At 42.1% G+C, this 23140-nt stretch overlaps 1 protein-coding gene across 1 annotated transcript in view; it reads right to left on the bottom strand.

The window, feature by feature from the left end:
- ADAMTS2 (ADAM metallopeptidase with thrombospondin type 1 motif 2) overlaps window positions 1-23140 on the bottom strand; it is a 268328-nt gene that overhangs the window by 51359 nt on the left and 193829 nt on the right. Inside the window, exon 5 of the mRNA XM_065408790.1 lies at window positions 8086-8169. Within this exon, the coding sequence (XP_065264862.1) occupies window positions 8086-8169 (84 nt within the window). The remainder of the gene's footprint in view (window positions 1-8085; window positions 8170-23140) is intronic.

The raw sequence follows: 23140 nt of genomic DNA on the forward strand, positions 1-23140 counted from the left end.
ATGCTTATTGGCTGAGGAAAGCAATTGGAAGAAATGGCAGATTGACGGAATATGCGCATGACTTTTTAATCAGCAGTGCAAGGGAGCAGAGGAGTTAACATTGTTTTGTTGGGCCTTTGAATGCTACTGGATATCCAGTTAGGTGCAATGGCTAAGTGTGCTTTTGAAGTCTGCACTTGTCAACAATGAATTAATTCAACTCATCCTACATCTGAAGACCACTTGATAATGGCACAAAATGTAGCCGTCCACTCATTAAGCAGCACTTCCTATGGGGAACATATTATACCTGTGATACCCAGTAACCACTTAGGTGATTCAAAAAGAGTCAATGTGTGTCAGGTGTGGTGTAAAGGATAAATATCCTTGGATGAGGGACAAAAAATGGTATTTTAGAGTCCAATCTTAACATTTGATTTTTTAAAAATAGCATTTTCGTAAGCATTTCAGGCATAGTATATTCAGTGGTGTGCAGTTAATACTTATGAAAGGTTACTCTATGTGGGATGATATAAAATGGATGACTAATTGATCCATCCTGTGTCTTCCAAAATTTGTATGAAACACACATGTGAACTCTGGCCTTCCATTTGCACAAGTAATGTTGCTAGGACAACAATGTTACCATAACAAGAGCCACAGCAATTTAAATGTACATACAGTACTATAAACTCTTATCATTCCAAAGTACTTAATGGAGAACAAAAACTAGCTTGTGCCAAAAATGAGAGAAAATAAATATGTTTTATGTTTAGACATAAGGATGCATTTGTCATTTCTTCTAATACAGTAAAGGAGAAGGGAATTCCTAAAAGAGCTGTGGGGGGAAATACTGGAATAGGTAAAAGAATGGCCTGCCAAAACGGATGAGGCAAGGGTGTACCACAGATTCCTTAGAAATCCATGGGAACCATAGGGATGTGTTACAGATGAGGGTAGGCATGGCAGATGGGACATGAGATATGGTGGAGATGGTTCATGGAAAGACTTGATGGACCGGGGGTTCCCACAAGCTGAGATACCAAGACACTACATAACTCTTTATATTATTTCCCATTGTAGACAAGAGGTGAGTTTCCCCCATACCCAGGTAAGGCGACCATGGGTTGAATTGGTCCCCGTGGAAAGAAAATGGATTCTGAGGATTAAGAAAAAAACAGGGGTAGAAACAGACTGGGCAGAAAAACCAAGACTTGGAGTGAGGCAAAAATCCATCCCTGTTTAGTCTGCAAACACAGAGGCGTGTGGGCTAGCAGGCACTTGCTGAGTAGGAGGTGAAGAGGCATGTGGTACTGGTTGCTAAGGATGTGGCTGTGCTGCTGGCTGCCGGCTGCCAAGAGCCTGCAGGTGCTACAGCTGGCTAGGATCTCGGAGAGAGCTGAAAAGGACACATTTCCCAGCAGGACTGTGGAGAACGTTACTCAACTGATCGGTGGGAAGGCTGCCAGTGGAGAGAGAAACTTCATTCTCACTGCAGCAAGGGAACCAGGAACTTTCTGGGCGCTTCAGGGGGCAGGCGACAGAAACACCACGGGATGTCTGCTGAGTAGACAGGTCATGGGTAGGGGAACAACCCGCATGTGTGGAGGAGAAAGCAGGGACAGCTAATTGTTAAGATTCTGCCCTGTGGAACATTAGAACTGTTGCAAATATTAAAAGTTTGTATAGGTACATAGTAGAAAAAAATGTAATCCAAAGCAATCCAAAACTTTCAGGAACATTAAAATTGAGAATTTCTGTGAACCATATATTGATATCAGGGACATGATCACATTTTGGTTAATTGAGGGTTTTGGTTAACTGGGATTTGGAATAACTGGGTTTGGTTGTATATTAATGCTGATGAGTGGGTACCAAATGACAAGAATGCAAAGAACTTTGGCTTGTCTTGCTAGAAAAAAGATCTTTCATAACTCATCCATTAGATGGTGCTCCAAGAGTAACAACTGGCAAGACATTGCCATTCTTCAGAATTTGCAGACGCTCCATGGGGGTGAGCAAGGGAAGCTTAACTTGTTAGATTTAAAAGCACTGATAGTGAAAGTTAGAGTACTGGAGCGTGTATATTTTTGAGGCAATCTAAAAATCTATGCTTTTCCTTTTCTAAATGGGTGAACACTCCATAAAATACTCTGTTCACATTATTTCTATCTGGCATTTCTGTTATTTATTATATATTAGATTAATTTATTCTCTCCTGTCATACTGTACTAGATAAGGAAAAATAAATAAAAGGGAGTATCTGGTGTCCATGGTAACCACACTAACAAAAAGAGCTCACTCAGCAAACTGACATTTTGTGTTTGAAGGATTTCTAACACTTTTTGATAGTAGTGATTTCTCAGTTGCTAATTCTGTATAAATATAAGCAAATCGGAAATACAAAGTACAATGTATAGGGTCAGCCAGTGCAGCACCCCACAAGGCCCCCAACAAAATGAGTTTAGAAAAAATATACGATGAGTCTGATTTAAAATTAAGGTGATTCGTTCATTCCCACAGAAGGAGAGAGGATAAAATACCCCTCCACCACTCATATAAACTAATGGAAAAATGATGCAAACTTACATACACAGCAACACAACAAGCAAAGTTCAATACACAAATAAATAATACTTAGGGCCTGGTCCTGCAACTCAATCTACACCTGCATTGAGTCAGCTGCATGCAATTGGGGTCCGGGACCCTATCTTCCTATGTGTTGGCATAGTGCCTAGCACAATCCTGACTGGTGCTTTTAGGTGTTACCGCAATTCATGTAATAAGCAGTAACAATAATAAATAAAGGAATGACTGATTGAATAAATAAATACCATAGCTAACAGTTACTAATTTGGCAAAAGTGCATCAATTCTATAAGCTGCTACTGAGGGCCTCCTGAACACAGTGATTTCAATGGAAGTATAGGGTGCTCAGCATCTCATCCAACTGAGTCCTGAAACCACAGCAGACCCCTTTCTAAACCAACCAGGAGCAAATGGAAGGTGGTCAGGTCAGGCACCTCATTCAGTATCAAATAAGCTTGTCCTTCCAGCCTTCCCATACTTGTAGCTCCACTTTAGTTACATTACTCTCATTACCCTTCTGTGAAGAATGGAGAAAAAAGGAAGCTGGCTCAAAGCAAGCCACTTCTTACCAGCATGGCTGGCTCAGCTACTTCCTATCCACATGGAGGCATCATAATACCATTTGTCATAGTTAAATTTGAAAAAAATAGATACACAAAGATAAATAAAACATCCTGTCATGAAAAGATACAGGGTGAAATCAATCAAAGCCCCAGAAGTCAATGGAGCCAGGATTTTAATCCTGGTGTCCATTTGGTGAACTGCATCCAGAGCGATCCTAGAGGAAAATCCTTCCTGAGTTCTTTTCTGCTTGCATGATGCCTGTTATGGTTAATGTGTGTCTAGCTCTCTCTCTCTTGCTGTTATGAGACATCAACATATTCTAGCGTACTCGCTACATTTGCACAGAAGCAGTATTGTCTGATGGACTGAGCATGGTGGTGGAAGCCAGGAATGTAAGAATTCTAAACCCTGGTCTGCCAATGACTTGCTGTGTTGTATTGGAAAATTCATGTAACATCTTTGTTTCATAATTGTGAAATGGGAATAATAATCTTTACTCACCTACTTCACAGGGAAGTTGGGAGAATACAGTAGTTCATGTTTGTTCAGCACTTTGGAATATAAAGCCCTGTCTAAATCTTAAGAATTACTACTACAAATTGTCGTTTCTATTCATTCTCATGTCATTCATCTTGTCTTCTATCATTTTCTCCGTGAGGTTTTCTGGTTGTTATTTTGTTTATTTCACTGTGATTATTTTAATATTAGATTGGATTACAGAGCGGTTATATCAAATAATATGTCTGAATTATCAATTTAGATGTTGGGTGATAGCTTTCCCCCCAAATCTATCTGTATTTTACAAAGTTTGGAATAGATCTAGCTACCACTGACATCAATAGAGCAGGAACAAGCCCTATTTCTTTTTTCTTTGAGTATTCTACTTCCCTATATTCCATCCAAAAAATCTAACTACAGCAACTGTAAGCACCCATCACTGCAGTATCTGGGCACTTCAAAATATCTCTGTCTTTACTGAATGTTGAACATTACATAAGAAAATGAATATTTTTTTTCAGAAAGGAAGACAAACATGAATGATCATATATTGTTTACAATGCTGTTGTAGCCATGTTGGCTCCAGGACACTAAAGAGACAAGGTGGGTGAAGTAATATCTTTTACTGGACCAACTTTGTTGGTGGAGGGAACAAGCTTTCCAGAGGCTCAAAAGCTTGTTCCAATCATGAACAGAAATTTGTCAAGTAAAAGATATTACCTCACCCACCTTGTATCTCTCATGAATTATGAAGTGAATCCAGATTAAAATTAGAAAGAGACAAACTAAATTAGACAAAGTTAATTTGGAATTATGCACCTGACTGAACAATTTTCTTCACGATTTCTTTGCTGCTGTGGTGCTATAGTTATGGCACATACATCCCAAAAAAACCATTTTCAAGTCACTGAATAAGGACAAAATCATTGTTTGCCTTACGTGCCTGTTCAGGGGAGTGAGTGGAGAGAAAATGTCCCCCTTCTCTTTTGCATGGGCTAAATGCTTCAGAGTACAGGGCAGAAAACAGCCTCTGGAGGGCCAATATCCCTGGGGCAAAAGTGGGGACTGGGTGGAGCCATGATGCCACGCACCCTCAATGTGCCTGCTGGTGCAGTTGCATTTACGCAGAAGAGGGGGTAGGAATCTGCTACTGATATAAACAAGTGGGGATCCAGGAAATGAATTGTGACTCTCAGTCACAATTTGTTCCAGGGTCTACTCCTGGGGCAGCACAGCTATATGCTGCCCTTTACTCAAGACAGATTGTAAGGTCACAGTCAAGCCTTATTCCTTATGAAAAAATATCACTCCTCTCATGCTTGGCTAAAGTGTGGAAGCAATAATTTGTGCATGAAAATGTGCCATTTCAATCCAACTATCTCAGATGTTTTGATTTCAATTCATTAGATAGCTGCAATATGTTATCACAATGAATCTAGAGGAGCAACTTCCTGTATCCCTTCTGTATTTATTCATTCTCATCTAACTGCTGAAATGTCAAGGACCTGAAACTTTCAAAATTACAGCTGGGTTCATTTTACTGCCCTGAAAATACTGAAAATGAGTGCAGTTCAGTGACTGTGATGCCTTCAAAAAACAACCATTGAAAAGCTGGTTGCTATGCAACCTGCTGTATTGTCTGTATTACCCTCACCAGCAGATGACATGTTGTATAAAATAAAATAATCCTCTTTAAAAAACAATACAGTGAAAGGCTGTTGGGGATGGGTGGTACTTGCAATAACTCACAACTGTGTCAGAACCTCAAAGGAAAAACAGCGCATCACTCATCCATGCCCCATGTATTATGGAACCCCAATGTAATGATTATGATTATTTATCAGGCTGGTGATCTATATACCAAATTGCTCAGAATGAAGCAAACAAGCCTCAAGGTACCCACTGGAAGGTTTCTAAAGCAATACTTTACTCAAACAAGATTCTGTGGTGATATTTTCACACAGTGAAGCCAAACAGGCCATTTTACTCTTGAATTGTTTCAACTTGTGCACATCCCTTTAGTTCTAAAACTGCTTCTGCCGGCACAAGATTAGAGGCCTCTTCCCCCCCCCACAGAACAGATAGAGAAGGCAGGGGCAGTACAATGTCCTTTCCCTGACAACCCTACTCTGAAGAGAAATCTGGGCCTGGTTCCCATTTACACTAAGACTCCTTTATACCACTCTGGCTAGGTAAAGGGGCCTAAAAGTAGGGGGTAGATTATAATTATATAAAATTACACTTATTTAAAGCCCCCTTTACACTTCCAGAATGGTGCAAAGAGGCTGGAGTGTAAATGAGAATCAGGCCCAAAACCTCTAGAAGGGAGAGGGGAGCTCAGTCTCGATGCTCATTCAGGATCAGATTCTGATACCCAAATGATACCTTACTCCACATATAATTCTGTTGAAGTCAGTGGGGCTACTCGCAGACTCAGATGCTACCCATTGGGTATCAGAATCCAGCTCCAGGTTACTCACTACTGCGCCTGCCAATAAAAGGATCGGTTGGTGCTAACTGCAATGGTCATTTTTGTAATGTGATCGTATGCCCATTGGAAACTTGACTGGAATCACCTGCTCCTTTCACACAGGCCAAACAGTCATTACGGAGTGAATGTTTTCATCCTCTGCTAACCTAGTTGGAATGCAAATTAGTAACAGAAGCACACTGCTTTCTATACAGGTCTGCAGTATCGGTGAGAAGCAAATTATTAATGAACAATATTTTTTGTTTAGATTTTTTCCCTCTTTCCTTCTTGAAAAACAATCCACTCTCTCCTTGGAATGCAAACAAGAATCTGAAAGTGGAATTGGGATCTACTGTACTTACTGTATTTCAGCAGATAAACCAGCAGAAGTTATAAGATATCAGATTATTATAGATGTATAACTGTACAGAGATAGACATAGCAATGCATACATTTAATAAATGGGCATTATAAAACAAGGCAACTGATTGATTGATAAAGGTTCCAGCTGCATGAGTATCTGCTACCACCCCAACTTGAAAATTATTAGCCTGTTTACACTCTCTCAATTATTATCCATATAGCAATTATTAAGTTATTTCCCCTATTTTAACCCAACTTTCTAAATATATACACTATGAGTGCTGGGCCATAGAATGGCAGATACAAACACTTTCCCCACATTCTACTCCTTATCTTAGCATTTATATATCACTTTATATCTCCAAAGCACATCACCCTGTGAGGCGGGCAAGAAAGTATTACTATCCTCAATTTACAGATGAGGCAACTCAGACAGAAAGGTCAATTGACTAACCCAAGGCCATGTGGTGAATCAGTGGTAGAGCCTGGATTAGAACTCAGGGCCTCCTGACTCTCAGCAAAGAACTGGTGTTGTGCCAAATCTTCAGCTACTGTAACTCGGCATAAGTCTGTTGACTTCACTGGAGCTACACCCATTTATACCAGCTGAACTGACTCTCTATTGTTTATGGATACCATTTAGGCCACTTGCATGTCTAAATACTTAGCTGTCTCTGCAAATCAGATACAGTTCATGAATGTCCAAATGACAGTAACTGTAGTCACAAAAAGGCAAGCTAGATCATAAAAATATTTTCACTTGAATAGTTGCAGGTGCTGCTGTACCTAAGAGGTATTGGTAGGGCTTGTCCTCATTCATTGAATGTTATAAACACGCTTATAACTCTCCTCCAGTTTCCAAAGAATTAGAAGTTGCTCAGGCAAAACTGGGGTAAAAGTACTAAAGGCTTTAAAGTAATCCCACTTTCAAAATCACTCATCATTTCAATGTTCTTTACAGGAGTGTTGCCTGTAAACTGACCCATTCCACAGAAACAGCAACAGAATAGTAAAAAATAAAAAAAACCTTGTAATACTTAATTTTGATTTGATTCTGCAAAGTGCAAGGCACTCTGGCCCCAATCCAGCAAAGCAAATGCTTAACTTTATGTGTCGTCCAACTTGAGTTAAGCACAAGCTTAAGGGATTTGCTGGATCAGAGCCATTGTGCTCAGCAAAATGGAGCCCACAATATACTTCTATATGGTAATATAACTGTACACACAGTTACATGTCACTGCTTATGCATGTATAACATACACAGTATATATATATCACACCCCCTCTAGTGGCCAAAAGGGTCATTACCCAGAAAATTTGCCACAAGTTCTCTAAAACAAACTTGAAATAATACTGCCAAAGCAAAGCGGTAACTTAAAGTGACATAATAAGAGAAAACACAACAGGAAATTTTATATTACAGTTATTTGTCAACATGCATTTCATATAATAAACAAACAAGTGTAGATGTAAATTACATATTATACATTAATGCTATATTAATAGACACATGGACAATGAACCAATTAAAACAGAGTAGTATATGTCACAAATGAATTACACAGTCCATTAAAAGAATCCTGGGAACATCTAGATCCATTATTAAAATTAGCCTTTACTTACTTTCCCATAGCTCAGCATGACTATCCTCACCAAGACAACATTAATGTGGGCACCTAGGGACTCGTCATGGTAGATTTCATTCACCTGCAAAAGAGTGTGGATATTTTTAATAATGATTCTGTCAATAAGTAATCACAGTAGCAATGATAAAACACAAGCTTTTTATATGTTGTGTCTTTAAGATACAGATCAACCACACTCATTTGTAAAAAAGGGGCATTTTCACTACCCGAAAGAGAACTTTTTCTCTCTGAACTACAGGGCTCTACCATAAAGGCTCCATATAGGCATCAAATCAGGAACCATCTTTGTTCAGGAACCAATTAAAGTCAATGAAACTTAAGCAGGTGCATAAAGTGCTTCCCTAAATCATGGACTAAATAACTAAAATACTCTCAAGGGTGATATCCTTATAAAACAGTCAATCAAATGGGTTGTTTTTATTGTGTCAAAATTGATTAATTTCAAACTATACAAGCATAACAAAATCTGTAAAATACTAACATAGAAAACAGGGGGTTTTGTATTATACATACATAATCACACATGCACACAGGCAAACTATTCTAAGAACACCGAAGACAACGCTATGAATATTATAATGGAGAATGAAATACAGAAGTCCAAGGAATACAGAAAAAATAATACTATAAGCAAGTTGGGCAAAATATTAGCTATTAAAAGAGCCGATTGGGGTCATCTATGATGAGAGGAGTGAAAGAAGGCCAACTTAGGGTCTTATAAATATGTTTGGTTTTTTGCTTTACAAATTAGAATGAGTAGATAACTAGATATCTGCAAGGCAAATATATTCCCTGCTCCCTTCCCTTCAGATCATTAGCACCCCTAGTAAATCATGGGCCAAAAGTGGACTATTTTATGTGTGGGACATAAAGAATCGCTTATATTTCATGGTTTGTTTCTGACATAAGAAACATATTCACTGGGATAAGTTATTAAGCTTCTGGAGAGTTGTTTATTAAAAACAATATCAATACACTCCTATTTTTTCCAATATACCTTTGTCCCAAAGGGACCATATAAAATATAACTCACTTCTGATCTCGCTGTAAAAATCATGTACTGTCTACTTTACAAACATTTCTTTGACTATTATTTGAATGTATTTTAATACATTTGGTATAGATTTTCAAAAATATGAGCCTAAATTTGCTTCTAAATTCACATTTGGGCATCTAAAAAGAGGCCTGATTTTCAAAAGTAGTGAGCACCTGCAGTTCCCAATGAAGGCAGTGACAGCTACTTAGTCCTTGGTGCTTTTGAAAATTAGGTCAATTATTTAGGTGCCTAAATGTGAATTTAGAACCCTAACTTTAGGCTCCTATATTTGAAATATCTTTATCTTTCCTCTCAGGGACTTTTGAAAAGGCAGATTAACATACTGAAGGATTTACATTTACACTTTTGTTTAAAATAAATTATGTGTTTAAAGGAAAGTTTTATGCCGACAAGGACATTTCATTGTGTTCTTTACTAGATGCCCCACACACTCAAGGGAATTATCATCTTGATGCAGGGATGCTAATTTGCCTGATTCTATGTGCATTGGGATAAGAATATATGCTCATTGATAACAAGCTGAAATTTGCAGTAACTTAAATATACATAAAATAAACACTGAATAAAATCTTCTGTGTATAGGAAATAATAAGTGTGACGTGTAACTAAGTGTTTTATTAGTTCATGAGGCATAACCCCAATTCTTACACGCTCCTTTCCCATTAGCCTTCAGAACTTAACCTCAGCCTTTTTTAACAATAGTGAAGCAATACATCAACTGTATCATTACTACATGCCAAATTAAAACTTGGCAGGGAAATGTTAACAGAACGGCATTGAAACATTGTTACACAGTTCACGCAACTGACATCTAACAAACACATTTTGTGAATGAATAGAAAAGCATATACATTGTAAAGGTTCCTTGGCATCTGTGTAGTAGGTTTTCTCTCAGACATAGGGCCAAATCAAAGCCCTGGATCCTAACGTCACATCTAGGGATTGATTCAGCTCCAATGCAATACTCCTTCTGTGGGAGCTGGACCCGCTGTCTCTTTCACTGGGTGAAACTGTGGCTGTATAAAGTAGCACTTTGTTATGGTGCTCTATGAGCACCCTAGGAAACAGATTGAGAGTCAGATTTTGATTCTTTTAATGTTATATTTTATCATCATTTTAAATGGAATACAAAATAAATTTCAAAACAATAAGTTACTTCCAAAAATATATTAAAATGCTCCATTCCGATAAGGTTGAAACTTTTTTTTAAAACAAAATTTCATCAAAATCTACACGGAAAGTTTTGATTTTGACAAAATGGCATTTTCCAATGGAAAAATATTCTGACAGAAATTTCCTGACTAGCTCTACTATTAATCATTTCTTTGCATTGCATTTCCTTGGTTATTTAAAATGGGGGGAAAGCATATGACAACACACTGAAATAGATTCACACTTATTTCAACGTGTGATGTGAATGGCATCTGTTTGTTTCAATGTGCTATTAAAGAAAGGAGATCCAAGTGACTGAGATCTGAAATGGATGTGTTCAAATGTACATGAGAATTACACTTTGAAACAGAAAATTACCAGTAGAACGCTGGATTGTTAAAGCTCCAGATCTGTGGTGTCTTTCCTCAAACATATAACTTCTGCCTTACAAGCAGATCTATTTACTTCAATGTACAGATAGCCCGATACAAAAAAAATGCATGCGTCTAGAGTAAGGGATGTAGAGCTGATTCTGATTTCATCCTAATTATTCAGCAGTGTAACTCCAGTTACTTCAGTGGTGATGCCCTGGTTTATACCACTCTAAGAGATATCAGAATGGAGCTTCCTGTTTGTCCTTAATCCGTGAGGGTCAGATTCTAATGTTATGCTGGTACACAGGAAAGCAGAGCACACAAAAAGGCTCTCAGAACTGCAGCTCCTGCACTCTGGGAAGGGCAGATTTTGCATCAAGTCTCATGAGATGTCACATGGTGATTCAGCATTTACAGAAGGTGACTAGTAGGGCTGGGGGAATCTAAAAGAGTTAAAGGTTTGGAAAAGTATTTTGGGGGGTTGGCAAAACTATTGTAGATCACAGACCATTTTTTCCATTTTTAATTTAATTCCATGGTTTATTTTCATGGTGTTTTAATTAAAAACGATGCTGTTCTATCTAAATGCAAGCCTTGTGCTCTGTACTGGGGATAAAGACTGTTCCCCTTGAAAGTTAGGCTGACACAAGTTGGTGCACTACATGAGATATATTGACTGTGTTTATTTTTGCATCAGAATTTCCCCACCTCCTTTTTCAGTTTCTCTTAAGCAAACTTGAACCCGACACTGTAACCAAGTACAATGCAAACAAGCCATGCAGTTGTGAGTAGGGTTAACATCTTTCCAAAAGAGGACACTGTTGGAGGGGGGTACAGTTGGAGGGTGCTGGAGGGGTATCTGGAGTGTGCTGGAGGGGTGTGTGTGGACTGGGAGGGAGTATTTTGGAGGTGGAGGGGGTATTTGGGAGGTGCTGAGGGGTGTATGTGTACTGGGAGGGATACCTGGAGGGTGACAGAGGGCCTCACTCTTGAGGTGGGGGGCAGTGTCACTCCCTGTCACAGTGGCAGGGCAGCTGGTGCAGGCCCAGGACACAGTGCCAGCCATCAATCAGCGCCTCCCTGCCTCTCCCCATCCCAGTCTTGGGAGCCAGGGCTTGGGTGGGCAGGGTCTGGCAGCTGTGGGTGCAGGGAGGGACCCATTGGGATGCAGAACCAGCTCTTTCTGAGCTGCTACGTCTGCTTCAGAAAAATCCTGGACATTTCCTCTAATTAGAAAAATCCGCCTGGACAGAGGATCAGAGGAAATGTCTTGGAAAACCTGGACCTCTGGTAACCCTAGTTGTGAGGGATGCATTATGCTTTGTGTATATTAAGTTTGAGAAACATTAATGTGTTTTTAAAGTGCCTGCCACAATGGGGCCCCGATCATGGCTGGGGCTTTTGGGCATTATTACAATACAAATAATAATAATAATAGCCCTGTACTTTTGCAGGTGTTATCAGAGGTAAGTTACCTGCAGTTAAATTTGACAGGATCTGCAAAAAACGGTGAGTGGTTTTCTGTATTAGGCCACTCTTAATAAAAGCAACCACAGTGAGGAAAAAGTCACAGGCAGCCTCATTTATGCAGTTGTATGAAGTTTCCTGGTGTAGGATCTTTATTAATGCTTGTTATGCAATGGGGAGCCTGCTTTATTAAAAGTCACTGCTTCTGATTTCAGAGAAATCTCAAGGAACCCATTGGTGGCAACGGTCATGTAATAAACAATGTGACTATTAGCCCTGTTCTGCTGTAAGCCATTTCAAACCGAGTTTTGAAGTATGCCCTTTGTCATACAGGTACAATATGACACAATTGTATAACCACTGCTTCCTCAAACTCATTTAACGTAGGCCACTAAGAGCCCTCAGTCACAAACTCTAGCTACAAGCAACCTGAACTGGATGTGAATCAGCTACATAGGATATCAAAGCTCATGAACTTCAGCCATTCTTAGGGCACAATGCAAGACGCAGCTTGTTCAAATGGCTTTTCAGCTACCGCAATTTGTTGATCCATCCAGTCCACTCAAACATTTTTATGATAACTGAAAAGATACAAAAACCTCTTATTGCTGAAGTTTTCCGTACCCGTTATCTCTTGGGGACTGGGCAGAGGCCTGGGGGGAAGGGGAGACACAGGTTAGATAGACTCGTAGACTTACAGTCAGAAGGGACCATCATGATCACCTAGTCTGACCTCCTGCACATTGTAGGCCACAGAACCTCGCCCCCCTCCTCCCCATTCCTGTAATAGACCCCTAACCTCCGGCTGAGTTACTGAAGTCCTCAAATCAGGATTTAAAGATGTCAGTGCTGTATCAGTTGCAGTGGGGAGGTTGCCTTCTACTCCATGCTCTTCCTCAGGTGGGACATCAGAACTCCTATCAAGCCATTTTTAGGACACTGAGATGCAGCTGATTCATCTGGCTTTTCAGTTGTATGGTTGTTGCCAACAGCAGACATGGAATGGCTGGGGGGCAATCCATTCATTGCCTATTTCGGTACAGCATTAATGCCTGTTTTTAATTTTGTAATGTCAAGCAGAAACCACGGTGGAGGGCATGGCTACTCAAATCTTTGTAGTCCAAAAATCTCCCCAAAAGAAAAATCCCCCTCCCACAACAGCCACATTATTGTTCTATTCTCTCAAGCAGCACCATCAGCATTACACACACTTCCTTGGAGGGTAACCCAAGAGACAGTGAGATTGAATGACTCCCCCATGGTCACACAGCAAGTTTGTGGGCACAACCCATGAATCAGGACTCCCAGGCCCCTTTTCTAATCACCAAATGACACTTTTTCATTTCCCCTGTGAAGGAACCCTTCCTCCTGCAAGTCTTTGTTCAGTGTCATGAGGAAAAATAATAATGAGAGCGCACAATCTAGACAAAACTTGGAAGTCAAATTCTGAACTCAAAGATGTGAAGAGGTGCACCCCACACCTCTTGAAAAAATAATCTACCATTGTGCTCAAACACATGTGCAATGATGGACATTATGGAAATATAAGACAATGTACATTGAAAAACTGAGATAAGAATCTGGCATTCCGTATGTAAATACCAGGTTAGTATTTTGATTTACCTCAGTTTGTGTGAGAGCACAGTGGATATAATTAAGTCCAAGTTAGTTGCTTATGATCCAAATTTAAAACATTCCACAGCACAGATGTGTTGGCTTGGCAAGAAACTAGTTAGCTTATATTATAGATCCCTATCTCATCTTTGACAGTAACTTTGGCTTTAGGGAGGTGATAGACTTTTTGCTGGCTGCTAGACCAATTGCTTTGTTCCTTCCTTAGACTTTTTTGAACTCCAGCTTTTGCCTACAAACTACACCACTGAGATGTTTCTCCAAACAATATAAACTAAGTTTTCACTGAAGGAGTCTAGTTTGCATTATGATCTCAAGCTATCTATCACAAAGTCTTATTGCAAAGTCTATTCACAGTATAACACAGTAATGTAACCCACTTAATTATTTTTCATAGAGAAGGTGACGGTGCCATGTTAATGCACTAGAGAAAGAGGACTAGGTGAACCTCAGAGGTTTGGTTAAGGAAAGCCTTCTAAAGTTTGGATGCCTTTCAGAATCTGAACCTAATTACCCATGTTTTCAGTTCTCCATCATGCAAACTATGTTATCACCACCCCTCAACAGTTCTTACACAATGAGCTGTTGAGACCAGGTCTATGGGTAGAAAGCCCTGTAGCCTGCTACCCACTCCACTGCCAGGGTCTCTCTTTTGGGCACAGCCATACGCCACTCTTCCAGAAAGCTAATGAGGAGTGGCCGAGAAACCCACAGTTCCCGCAAGGGTAAACATATGTGGGAAGTCAGTGTGCCTCACTCTCATCCCCTGTTCTTGAGCAAGAGGATCTGAAAACACCCTGTCAGTGCAAGTTTCAGTTGCTGGAATGACCCTTTAAAGTTTAAAATACTTTACTAGTATTTAACATTTCCACCCACCTCCATCTGAGGCACTTATATAGCTCCCACTAGTGTAATACCCAAGTGCCTCACAATTTTTAATCTATTTATCCTCACACACTCCTGTGAGATAAGGGAAGTGTGTCACAGGGAGACTGAGTGATTTGCCCAAGGTCACATAGGAAGTCGGTGGTGGAGAAGGGAATTGAACCTGGATCGCTTGAGTCAAAGGCTACTGCTCTAACAACTGAACCATCCTTCTTCTCTATTTACATATACATTACTGTAATTCCTGGAGGCTTCAGTGAGTTTGGGGCTCTACTCTGTGAGGCCCTTGTAAGTGGGATGAACCAGTCTCATATCTCCATTCTTCAACAGAATGAGGAAGTTCTTTATCAGAAATTTCAGAACCTGGAAAAGGGCATGCGTCAGGTTCATGTTTTAGATGGAGATAGGCCTGAACCATAATTCCATATTTAGACTGTAAGCTCTTCGAAGCAGGCACTGTCTATTACTCTGTGTTTGTATAGGGTCTAGCACAATGGGGCCCCATTCTCAATTGTCCCTTACACATAACCACAATAAACATGATTTATAGTAACAATGATAACACTGAAACATCTCCATACTTAAAGAAAGTTCAGATCTGGATGCAAACTTTGTGGTTCGGGCTCATGTTTAGATCTGGGGTAAACTCAACCAGCATCTGGTCAATGCCAACTTTCTATTCAGACTGGTACTAGCTGCCTGGGAGCTTCAAAGACTGTCCAAGATGCAGAAGGCTGTTGCTGGTGGGAGGTGATGATGAGAATGAGTATTTCAAAACAACTTAATACGTTTGTGTAGACATCACAGCCTTTGACTGTAGGTCTTATGTGATCTGAACTTTGGGAGGTTTGCTCATCACTATTAGCTACCAGTTTTATTCATGGGGAAAAACTAGGCACATCTAATTCAGCCTTCATACTGTTGAAAATTGCACCTGAAAGCCACCATAGAAATGAGTAAAACTTCTAAGAGTTCAGTAAACAACATTTCCCAATAAATCTGTCGGATGTCAAATTGCACACACAACTTTTGCTAAAATTAAGCAACAAAGGGTACGTCTATACTTACCCGCTGGTTCGGCGGCAAGCAATCGAACTTCTGGGTTTGATTTATCGCGTCTTGTCTGGACGCGATAAATCGAACCCAGAAGTGCTTGCCGTCAACTCCGGTACTCCTGCTCGGCGAGAGGAGTACGCGGAGTCGACGGGGGAGCCTGCCTGCCGCGTCTGGACCACGGTAAGTTCGAACTAAGGTACGTCGACTTCAGCTACGTTATTCACGTAGCTGAAGTTGCGTATCTTAGTTCGAATTGGGGGGTTAGTGTAGACCAGCCCAAAGATAGTAAAAAAAAAAAAAAAAAAAATTACTGAGACACAGGCAAAATCTATATTTTCCACAGTTCAAAAGTATTGATTCTTAGAATACTGTGAATGATGAGTTAACATCCAAACACACATTCAAAGCACACATGAGCTCTAATTTAAATATTGTTAATTAAAATCTGGGTGTATAGTATTAGACCTACATTTACTAGCTCCATAATTATTAAGAATTAGCTCAAACTTAAAGAGTATGTGTTGAAATAAATTACTTGAAATAATGGATACCTGTGTATTTGATTTTTTTTAAAATGCACACCTTTTTCTTTAAGTATTACTGAAATATCCTCCCTCCCCTAAAAATGTTACCCGGTTTAATAAATACAATTCTGCTTACAGAGTACACTATTATTTCAAAGGGTTCAATCATCATCTTTTCCAACAGCTTGAATCAGACATGCTTTGCAGGCTTTCATCAATTTGTCAGTTAAAAATGATGACTTTTCTGCCCTTTCCATTCATTTAGGACTTCCTGTTCTGTATCAGAATATCTTTACCTTCCATCCTCCAAAGTTACAAAAGTTAAATTCTCACACATGATAGCTATATAATGTACATCCTATTAAAGACAAAGGATCACATAGTCAAAAGCCACTAATGGTCAGATTTTCAAAAGTATTGATGAACCTAAGGAAGTAAATAGGTATCTAGTGAGATTTTCAAAAGCCCCAACGCACCTATCTCCCAGTGATTTCTTTTCATGAGAATTAGGCACCTAGGCGTGTCTGAAAATCCCATGAGGTGCCTATTTGCAATGTTAAGCACCCAAATACCTTTAAAAATCTCACCCTTAGGAGCCTAAGTCTCACTGTAAGTCAATAGGACTTAGGCTCCTAAGATTTCATAAAGTCTGAAATCAGCAATGTATGCAGATTTCACTCAAATTCTTCCCAAAAAGTTGTAGTAAGGAGACATGCCAACATCACAAAATGTGGTGCCTGAAGCGAGGTTTCAGCATAGGGAATGAGATAAATACATTAGGGTAAAGAGAGAAAATAGAATCTCAATGGGCAAGGATAATCATTGTGACAAAAGACACAGAATTTGCACAGAAATTGAAAAACTACTTTGTGAGAGTATTCATGAGAGACAAACGCTCTGTGGAGGAGAAATCTGATAAGCTACTTAACCATTAAGTCCTGGGAGACAGATTGTGTAAACCTACAAATATTTGGAACCTAGCTATAAAATACCCTCCATGGCAATTCTGAGATGGTGTTGAGAGTAGGGTCAAGTTCTGAGGTGAGCTTGAGACTTAACCCAGAGGTTCAGGGTGGGTGGTAATGACCCTTAGAGCTGACATGTTGAAAAATCTCACCAGGTTACCCAATCTCCTGAGACTTCAGCAATTTTGAATGATGGAAATCAGATATTTTAACTAGATTTCCGCCATCTTGGGCTGCATCTCATCCAGAAAACGGTATCATCAGTTTTGGATGTGAACCCAGATTCAAAACTGGAGTGTGGAGGAGTTGGATCTAGAGGCTGAAACCCTCCTTATCACCAAAATTCAAAGTCCGGTTCAGAAAAATGGCTGCTGGGACTACATTTTAAAGCATAGATTACCCCCTTGCATGGCCAGCAGAAATGGGCAGTGGAAGTACTGCTTAAACCTTGAAAGCATTTTGTAATCAAATTATGAAATGGTTTGAGACCCTTGGCACAAATGGCACTTTCTGGGTGTCACCAATGTCAAAACCATTACTATACTATCCATTAAATGCTCAGTTCTTCTTCCCCTATTTTCATGTAGTATGCAATTTCTATTTCACCATAAACCATAAGACTCTCCAGACAATCAATTTTTCCTAGTGTACTTTAAACACCTCTCCAAGACATAGAGAAAGCATGGCAAAAGGAGATGGATTAATAGAATCTCTGACATTTGTTGTCTTCACTTGAGAAGTAAGAGTATCTTCCACACCCTCATGTAGACTATATAGTAAGAAGATATTTCAATATACTATTGAATCACTTCTGCTTTACTCCAAGGAGTCGGGTGCCCCATCATAAATAGTAATATTACATACTGTTGTATACAACAGCACAACTGCTATAACGATAAATCTGAAGTTAATGTGTCACCGATATGTGAACCCAGTCTTTTGAGGTACAGAGCGCACCTTGCAAGACAATGTCCTACATGGTAGAAACCACACTACCATGTGCAGGAGAAATGGCAAGGGCACCAGGCTGCTACTGAGGGGCTCTATAAAGTGAAAACTGCAGTATTTGCTTAAAGACTGCACTGAAAAGGCTTAAACTATTTTGTGGGGAGGTACCAAGGTGTTAATCGAAACAAGAGATTTTGTATCTGGAAATGTTTGGAGCCTGAAAATGAGGTGGCAAATGGCCTTCTCCACTCCATTGAAACTCTCATAGCTTAGCCAGGCTATGATTAGCTGCAGCCCACAGTGTGAAAAATCCTCTGGCATTTATCACCATTAGTTATGGCCGGACTGTGACTTCATTTCCAAATTATGGGGGGGGGGGGGAATCAAAGTAGCTGTTCAGGCCATTCCGGACACCCCAGCCCCTGGTTTTTCCTCCCTTTATGGACTTTTAGGTGTCAACATTGACCTGTCACCTAGCCAGTGTAAAACAGATTTACTGAATAAGTCATTACACTGGGCTTGAAAAAAATATTGGTTTGATTGGGTTGGCATTGGGGCCTCACCCAACCGCACAGAGAAAGGTTAATTAGGGACACCCTTCTGCTAATGCCCTTTGCATACAGTATAACCTAACAAAGCAGGGAAAAGTTACCTTGTTTGGGTTCCCTTCTTTCCATGTTTATGGTAAGGTGAGTTATCACAGGGATTTAGCCTTCAGCAATCAGTTCATCATGGAGAATTCTACTGCACTGATTATTTTGTAAGCCATGGGTTTTATAACTTCTTCAGTCATCTTGTTGTCTTACAGTAAACACTTTCACCCAACTCACATTGGTCTTTAGTTCATACTTTATAGCTTGTTATTGGAGGAAGCTACCACCACATATATTCGTAACTCTAAGTGTGTGTATGCACTTAGATGACCCGTGGAAGGGACTGTCCTGAGGGCTTGTTAAATTGTTATATGTTTTTCAATACATGCTTTCTGCCCTGTTTCACATCTTTAGTTTCACATAATGTTCTATTTCAGTGGGTTGTTTTCTCATCGGTATTGATGGCAGAGTATCTCTATGTCTCTTTATTTGGAAAACACAATAAGTAAATAATGCCCACACTTGAGATATCACTGAGCAGGGAAAGGTGGTTTGGTCTGTCTTATTTCTTTGTACTCATTTTTTATCGGGGTCAGATTACATTTTTATCCCCTCTGTTTGAAAATATCAGCAATCAGCATTTCAACCGCCATGTCATCTACAGCCTAGGTGTGGCGTAGCTGTTTTTTTGTTCTGAATGGTTGTTTGGGTAGATTTATTCTATGCAGTGTTTCTATTGCTTGTGGAATGAAATGTTTTGTCTAAAGGATATTTTATGCCAAATTCTCAATTACTGCATTTCCTGATTTGTTCTGTATCCAATCCTTTCTATTTAAACATCAGTAGTTTGGTCCTTCTCCCAGTAAAGTTAATGGCAAAACTCCCACTGATTTCAGCGGGATTAGGATTGAGCCCAAGTCTGTTATGTTATTTTGGGTCCAACTCCTTATATTATTTGAAAGCCATCAGTCTTCCTTTCTTATACAAATAGAGACAAATTCCAGGGTCCACACCTTTGTCCTGCAGTGACCTTCCCTCTTAATGACTGTTTATATTTTAATGCCATATTTCTGCTAATTTTTTACAGTACATTGCAGTTTGCATTGCAGCACACATTAATGGCACTCTGCATAAATACATTTCTCCTCCTAATTTTTCTATGAGTATTGTTCTACTGTATACTTGCTTTCACTTATTACCTTTCCTTTGGAGTCTGTCACCCAATCAAATAGTTTGGCAGCATCTACTTTCACTTCACCCCTCAGTCACTTTTTTGACAATATCCGGTGTGGCCAAAACATTTAGTATGCGGTCTCTTGTCTTTTCTGAGAAAGTATTAACAAAATTATTTTGGGGAGTGGAGGGGATGAGTTAAAGAAATAAAGCAACTAATTATGGTTATCTTGGCTAGATTATAAAAAAGGGTGGACTTGCATGGCATTTAAAGGGTTGCATTTAAATATCATAGGCCACAGAACTGGGGGTTGGTGGCACCCGGGCCACAGGCCAACCACTTTTTTGCTGGGCCAAACTTGAGTGGTGCTGCAACCTCATGCACCAGGTCGCAATGCCACTCACTCAGATTTGGAGGGGATTTGTGGAGGGGCTCATGGGTCGAGGGGAGGGGATGCCTGACAGGGGAAGAGGAGGGTCAGGTGGTGGTGGGGCAAATCAATCTCCTGCACACACATGCTTTCAGTGGTGCTCTGCAGCCCCTGGTAAACATCAAGCAGGAGATCAGTTTCTGGGGTGGTCTAAAGAGCTGTGACCAAGAAAAATGGAATAAAGATGAGCTAAGAAAATATTTAGGCTGGTTCTCAGGAAAAAGTTCCCTGACAGCACAATCTATTGCTATTGAAGAGTCTGCCTAAGGAATTCGTGTCAGCACCCTTCCTAGAAGTATTCTAAGCTACACATTGGACAGAACCCTGCAGAAAATGTTGACAGAAAAATCCAGCACTAGCAGGGAGATGGAAAAGGGAACCAAGCAGTTCTTTTCTAACTTCTATGATTCTGAATTTTCCTGTAACATATTCATTTAGAGTATCCCCACTTTGCAATATCTAGGGGCTGTCTTGATAGAGCCTGTAGGTTTCAGTCGTGGTTCCTTCTTGTGGGAAGTACGTAGGAATAATAAGGGTTAATGGCAGCATTAAATAAGGACTGCAGATAAGGAAATCAGACTATGCAAGAATGTGAGAATGCACATGGGGAACAGGTGTGTGTAAGTTATGCCTGAAAGGAAAACTAGAATGGAATAAAAATTAGTTTTTAATCACTAGACTTAATATAAACATCACTAAACCACTTTTAATTATTTTTTAAAAGTTAAGAGGGTTCTGTGTGGGGCAATCTGGGTACGGGCGGCTCAGTGGGGGTTCTGGGTGCAATGGTAATGGGACTCTGCAGGGGGTTCCAGGTGAAGGGGGTTGGGGCCCAGTGGGGGGGGTTGGTCACGGTGTGGGGGGAATAGAGCTCAGCAGGGGGGTCTTGGTGTGGAGGGCTTAGCAGGGGGTCCAGATGGTGGGGGAGTGGGGCTCAGTGGGGTGGGGATCCAGGGGCAGGTGGTTCGTCGGGGTGGACCAGCTACAGGGGGAGTGGGGCTCATCAGGGAGGGTTCTGGGTGTGTTGGGGGTGAGGCTCGGCAGGATGGTCTGGGTATGAGGGGTCTGGATGCATGGGGTTGCGCACAGGGCCAGCTCCAGGCACCAGGCAACCAAGCACATGCTTGGGGTGGCACCTGATAAGGGGCGGCGGGGGGAGCGCGGTGCGGCATTCCACGGGGGGGTGGGGCGCTCCGGCGGCGCGGCGCACGGCGGGGGGGGGCGGACTCCGGCAGCGCGGCGCACGGCGGGGGGGCGGCGTGGGGCTCGGGGCTCGAGGGCGGGGGGGGCGGCGCGGGGGGCGGCGCTCGGGGGGGGGGGGTGTTCCGGCGGCGCTCGGTGGAGGGGGCGGGCTCCGGCGGCGTGGCGCTCAGCGGGGGGGCGGCGCGGGGCGCGGCGCTTGGGGGCGGGGTTTCCGGCGGCGCTCGGTGGGGGGGGCAGGCTCCGGCGGCGCAGCGCACGGCGGGGGGGGCGGCGCGGGCGCGGCGCTGGGGGGGGGTTCCGGCGGCGCTCGGCGGGTGCGGGCTCCGGCGGCGCGGCGCTCGGCGGGGGGGGCGGCGTGGGGCTCGGGGCTCGAGGGCGGGGGGTCCGGCGGCGCTCGGCGGGGGGGGCGGCACGGGGGGCGGCGCTCGGGGGGGGTGTGTTCCGGAGGCGCTTGGTGGAGGGGGCGGGCTCCGGCGGCGCGGCGCTCAGCGGGGGGGCGGCGCGGGGCGCGGCGCTCGGGGGGGGGTTTCCGGCGGCGCTCGGTGGGGGGGGCAGGCTCCGGCGGCGCGGCGCTCGGCGGGGGGGGGTGGCGCGGGGCGCGGGGGGGGCGGCGCGGCGGGGGGCGCGGCGCGGTGCTCGGCGGCGCTTTTTTTTGCTGCTTGGGGCAACAAAAAAGTTAGAGCCGGCCCTGGTTGCGCAAATGGGGGAGCAGCTCCCTGTACAGTGATCCCGCCCCCTACTGCTAAGGAGCGATGGGTGCAGTAAGTATGGGGTCGGGGGAAGAGTTTGCAGAGATTCCTACAGAGAGGGGAAAAATCTGGAGGTGGGTCTGACTCAGCCCCAGATGCCGTGCAGGGGAAGAGGAAGTCCCATCCTCCCCAGCCCAGCCGAAACTAGCAGCTGAGCTCGGCACAAGATAGAAGCCACCAGCCAGGTCTTCCCCAGTCCTGCCCCTGCCCCACAGTGATCTGCCTCTCTGCCGGTTGCCCTGGGCACCCAGAACATACTGCTAGGGAGGGTCTCAAGAACGCTCTTGTGGCTTCCCTTTGCTTCCCCATCAGAAAGCCATTTTTCTACAGAGAAGCAAAGAAATCAGCGGGGACATACATTCTGCGCATGTGCAATGGTGCAGAATTCCACCAGGAATAATAATATAAGTAAGGGGAGAGCAGCCATAACAGAGATTCATAGATTTTAATGCCAGAAGGGACCGTTGGGATTATCTAGTCTAATTTCCTGCAAAAGAAAAGCAGAAGACCCCACCCACCACTTCCTGCATCATGTTGTGGTTGAGTTGAAGTATATTTTTTCAGAAAGACAGCCAATCATTACTACCACTCCCTGCTTAGCTATCACACAATTCAGAAGTTCAGGACCTGGAATGCTTATGGATCACTGTTCTAACTGATAAATCACACAATGGGATACTGGCATGGGTCTTTTAGAGACCACCAAAATCAGACTAGAAAACAGCATAAGCAGCTCCTTAAACATCTGTAATGTGCTGAAAGAAAGACTGCATGATGGGGGACAGATGTTGGAGGTCCCATGATGTCACTGGAAAAATACACT

The sequence above is a fragment of the Emys orbicularis genome, chromosome 8 (assembly GCF_028017835.1).
Source record: "Emys orbicularis isolate rEmyOrb1 chromosome 8, rEmyOrb1.hap1, whole genome shotgun sequence".
In the NCBI taxonomy this organism is placed as follows: domain Eukaryota; kingdom Metazoa; phylum Chordata; order Testudines; family Emydidae; genus Emys; species Emys orbicularis.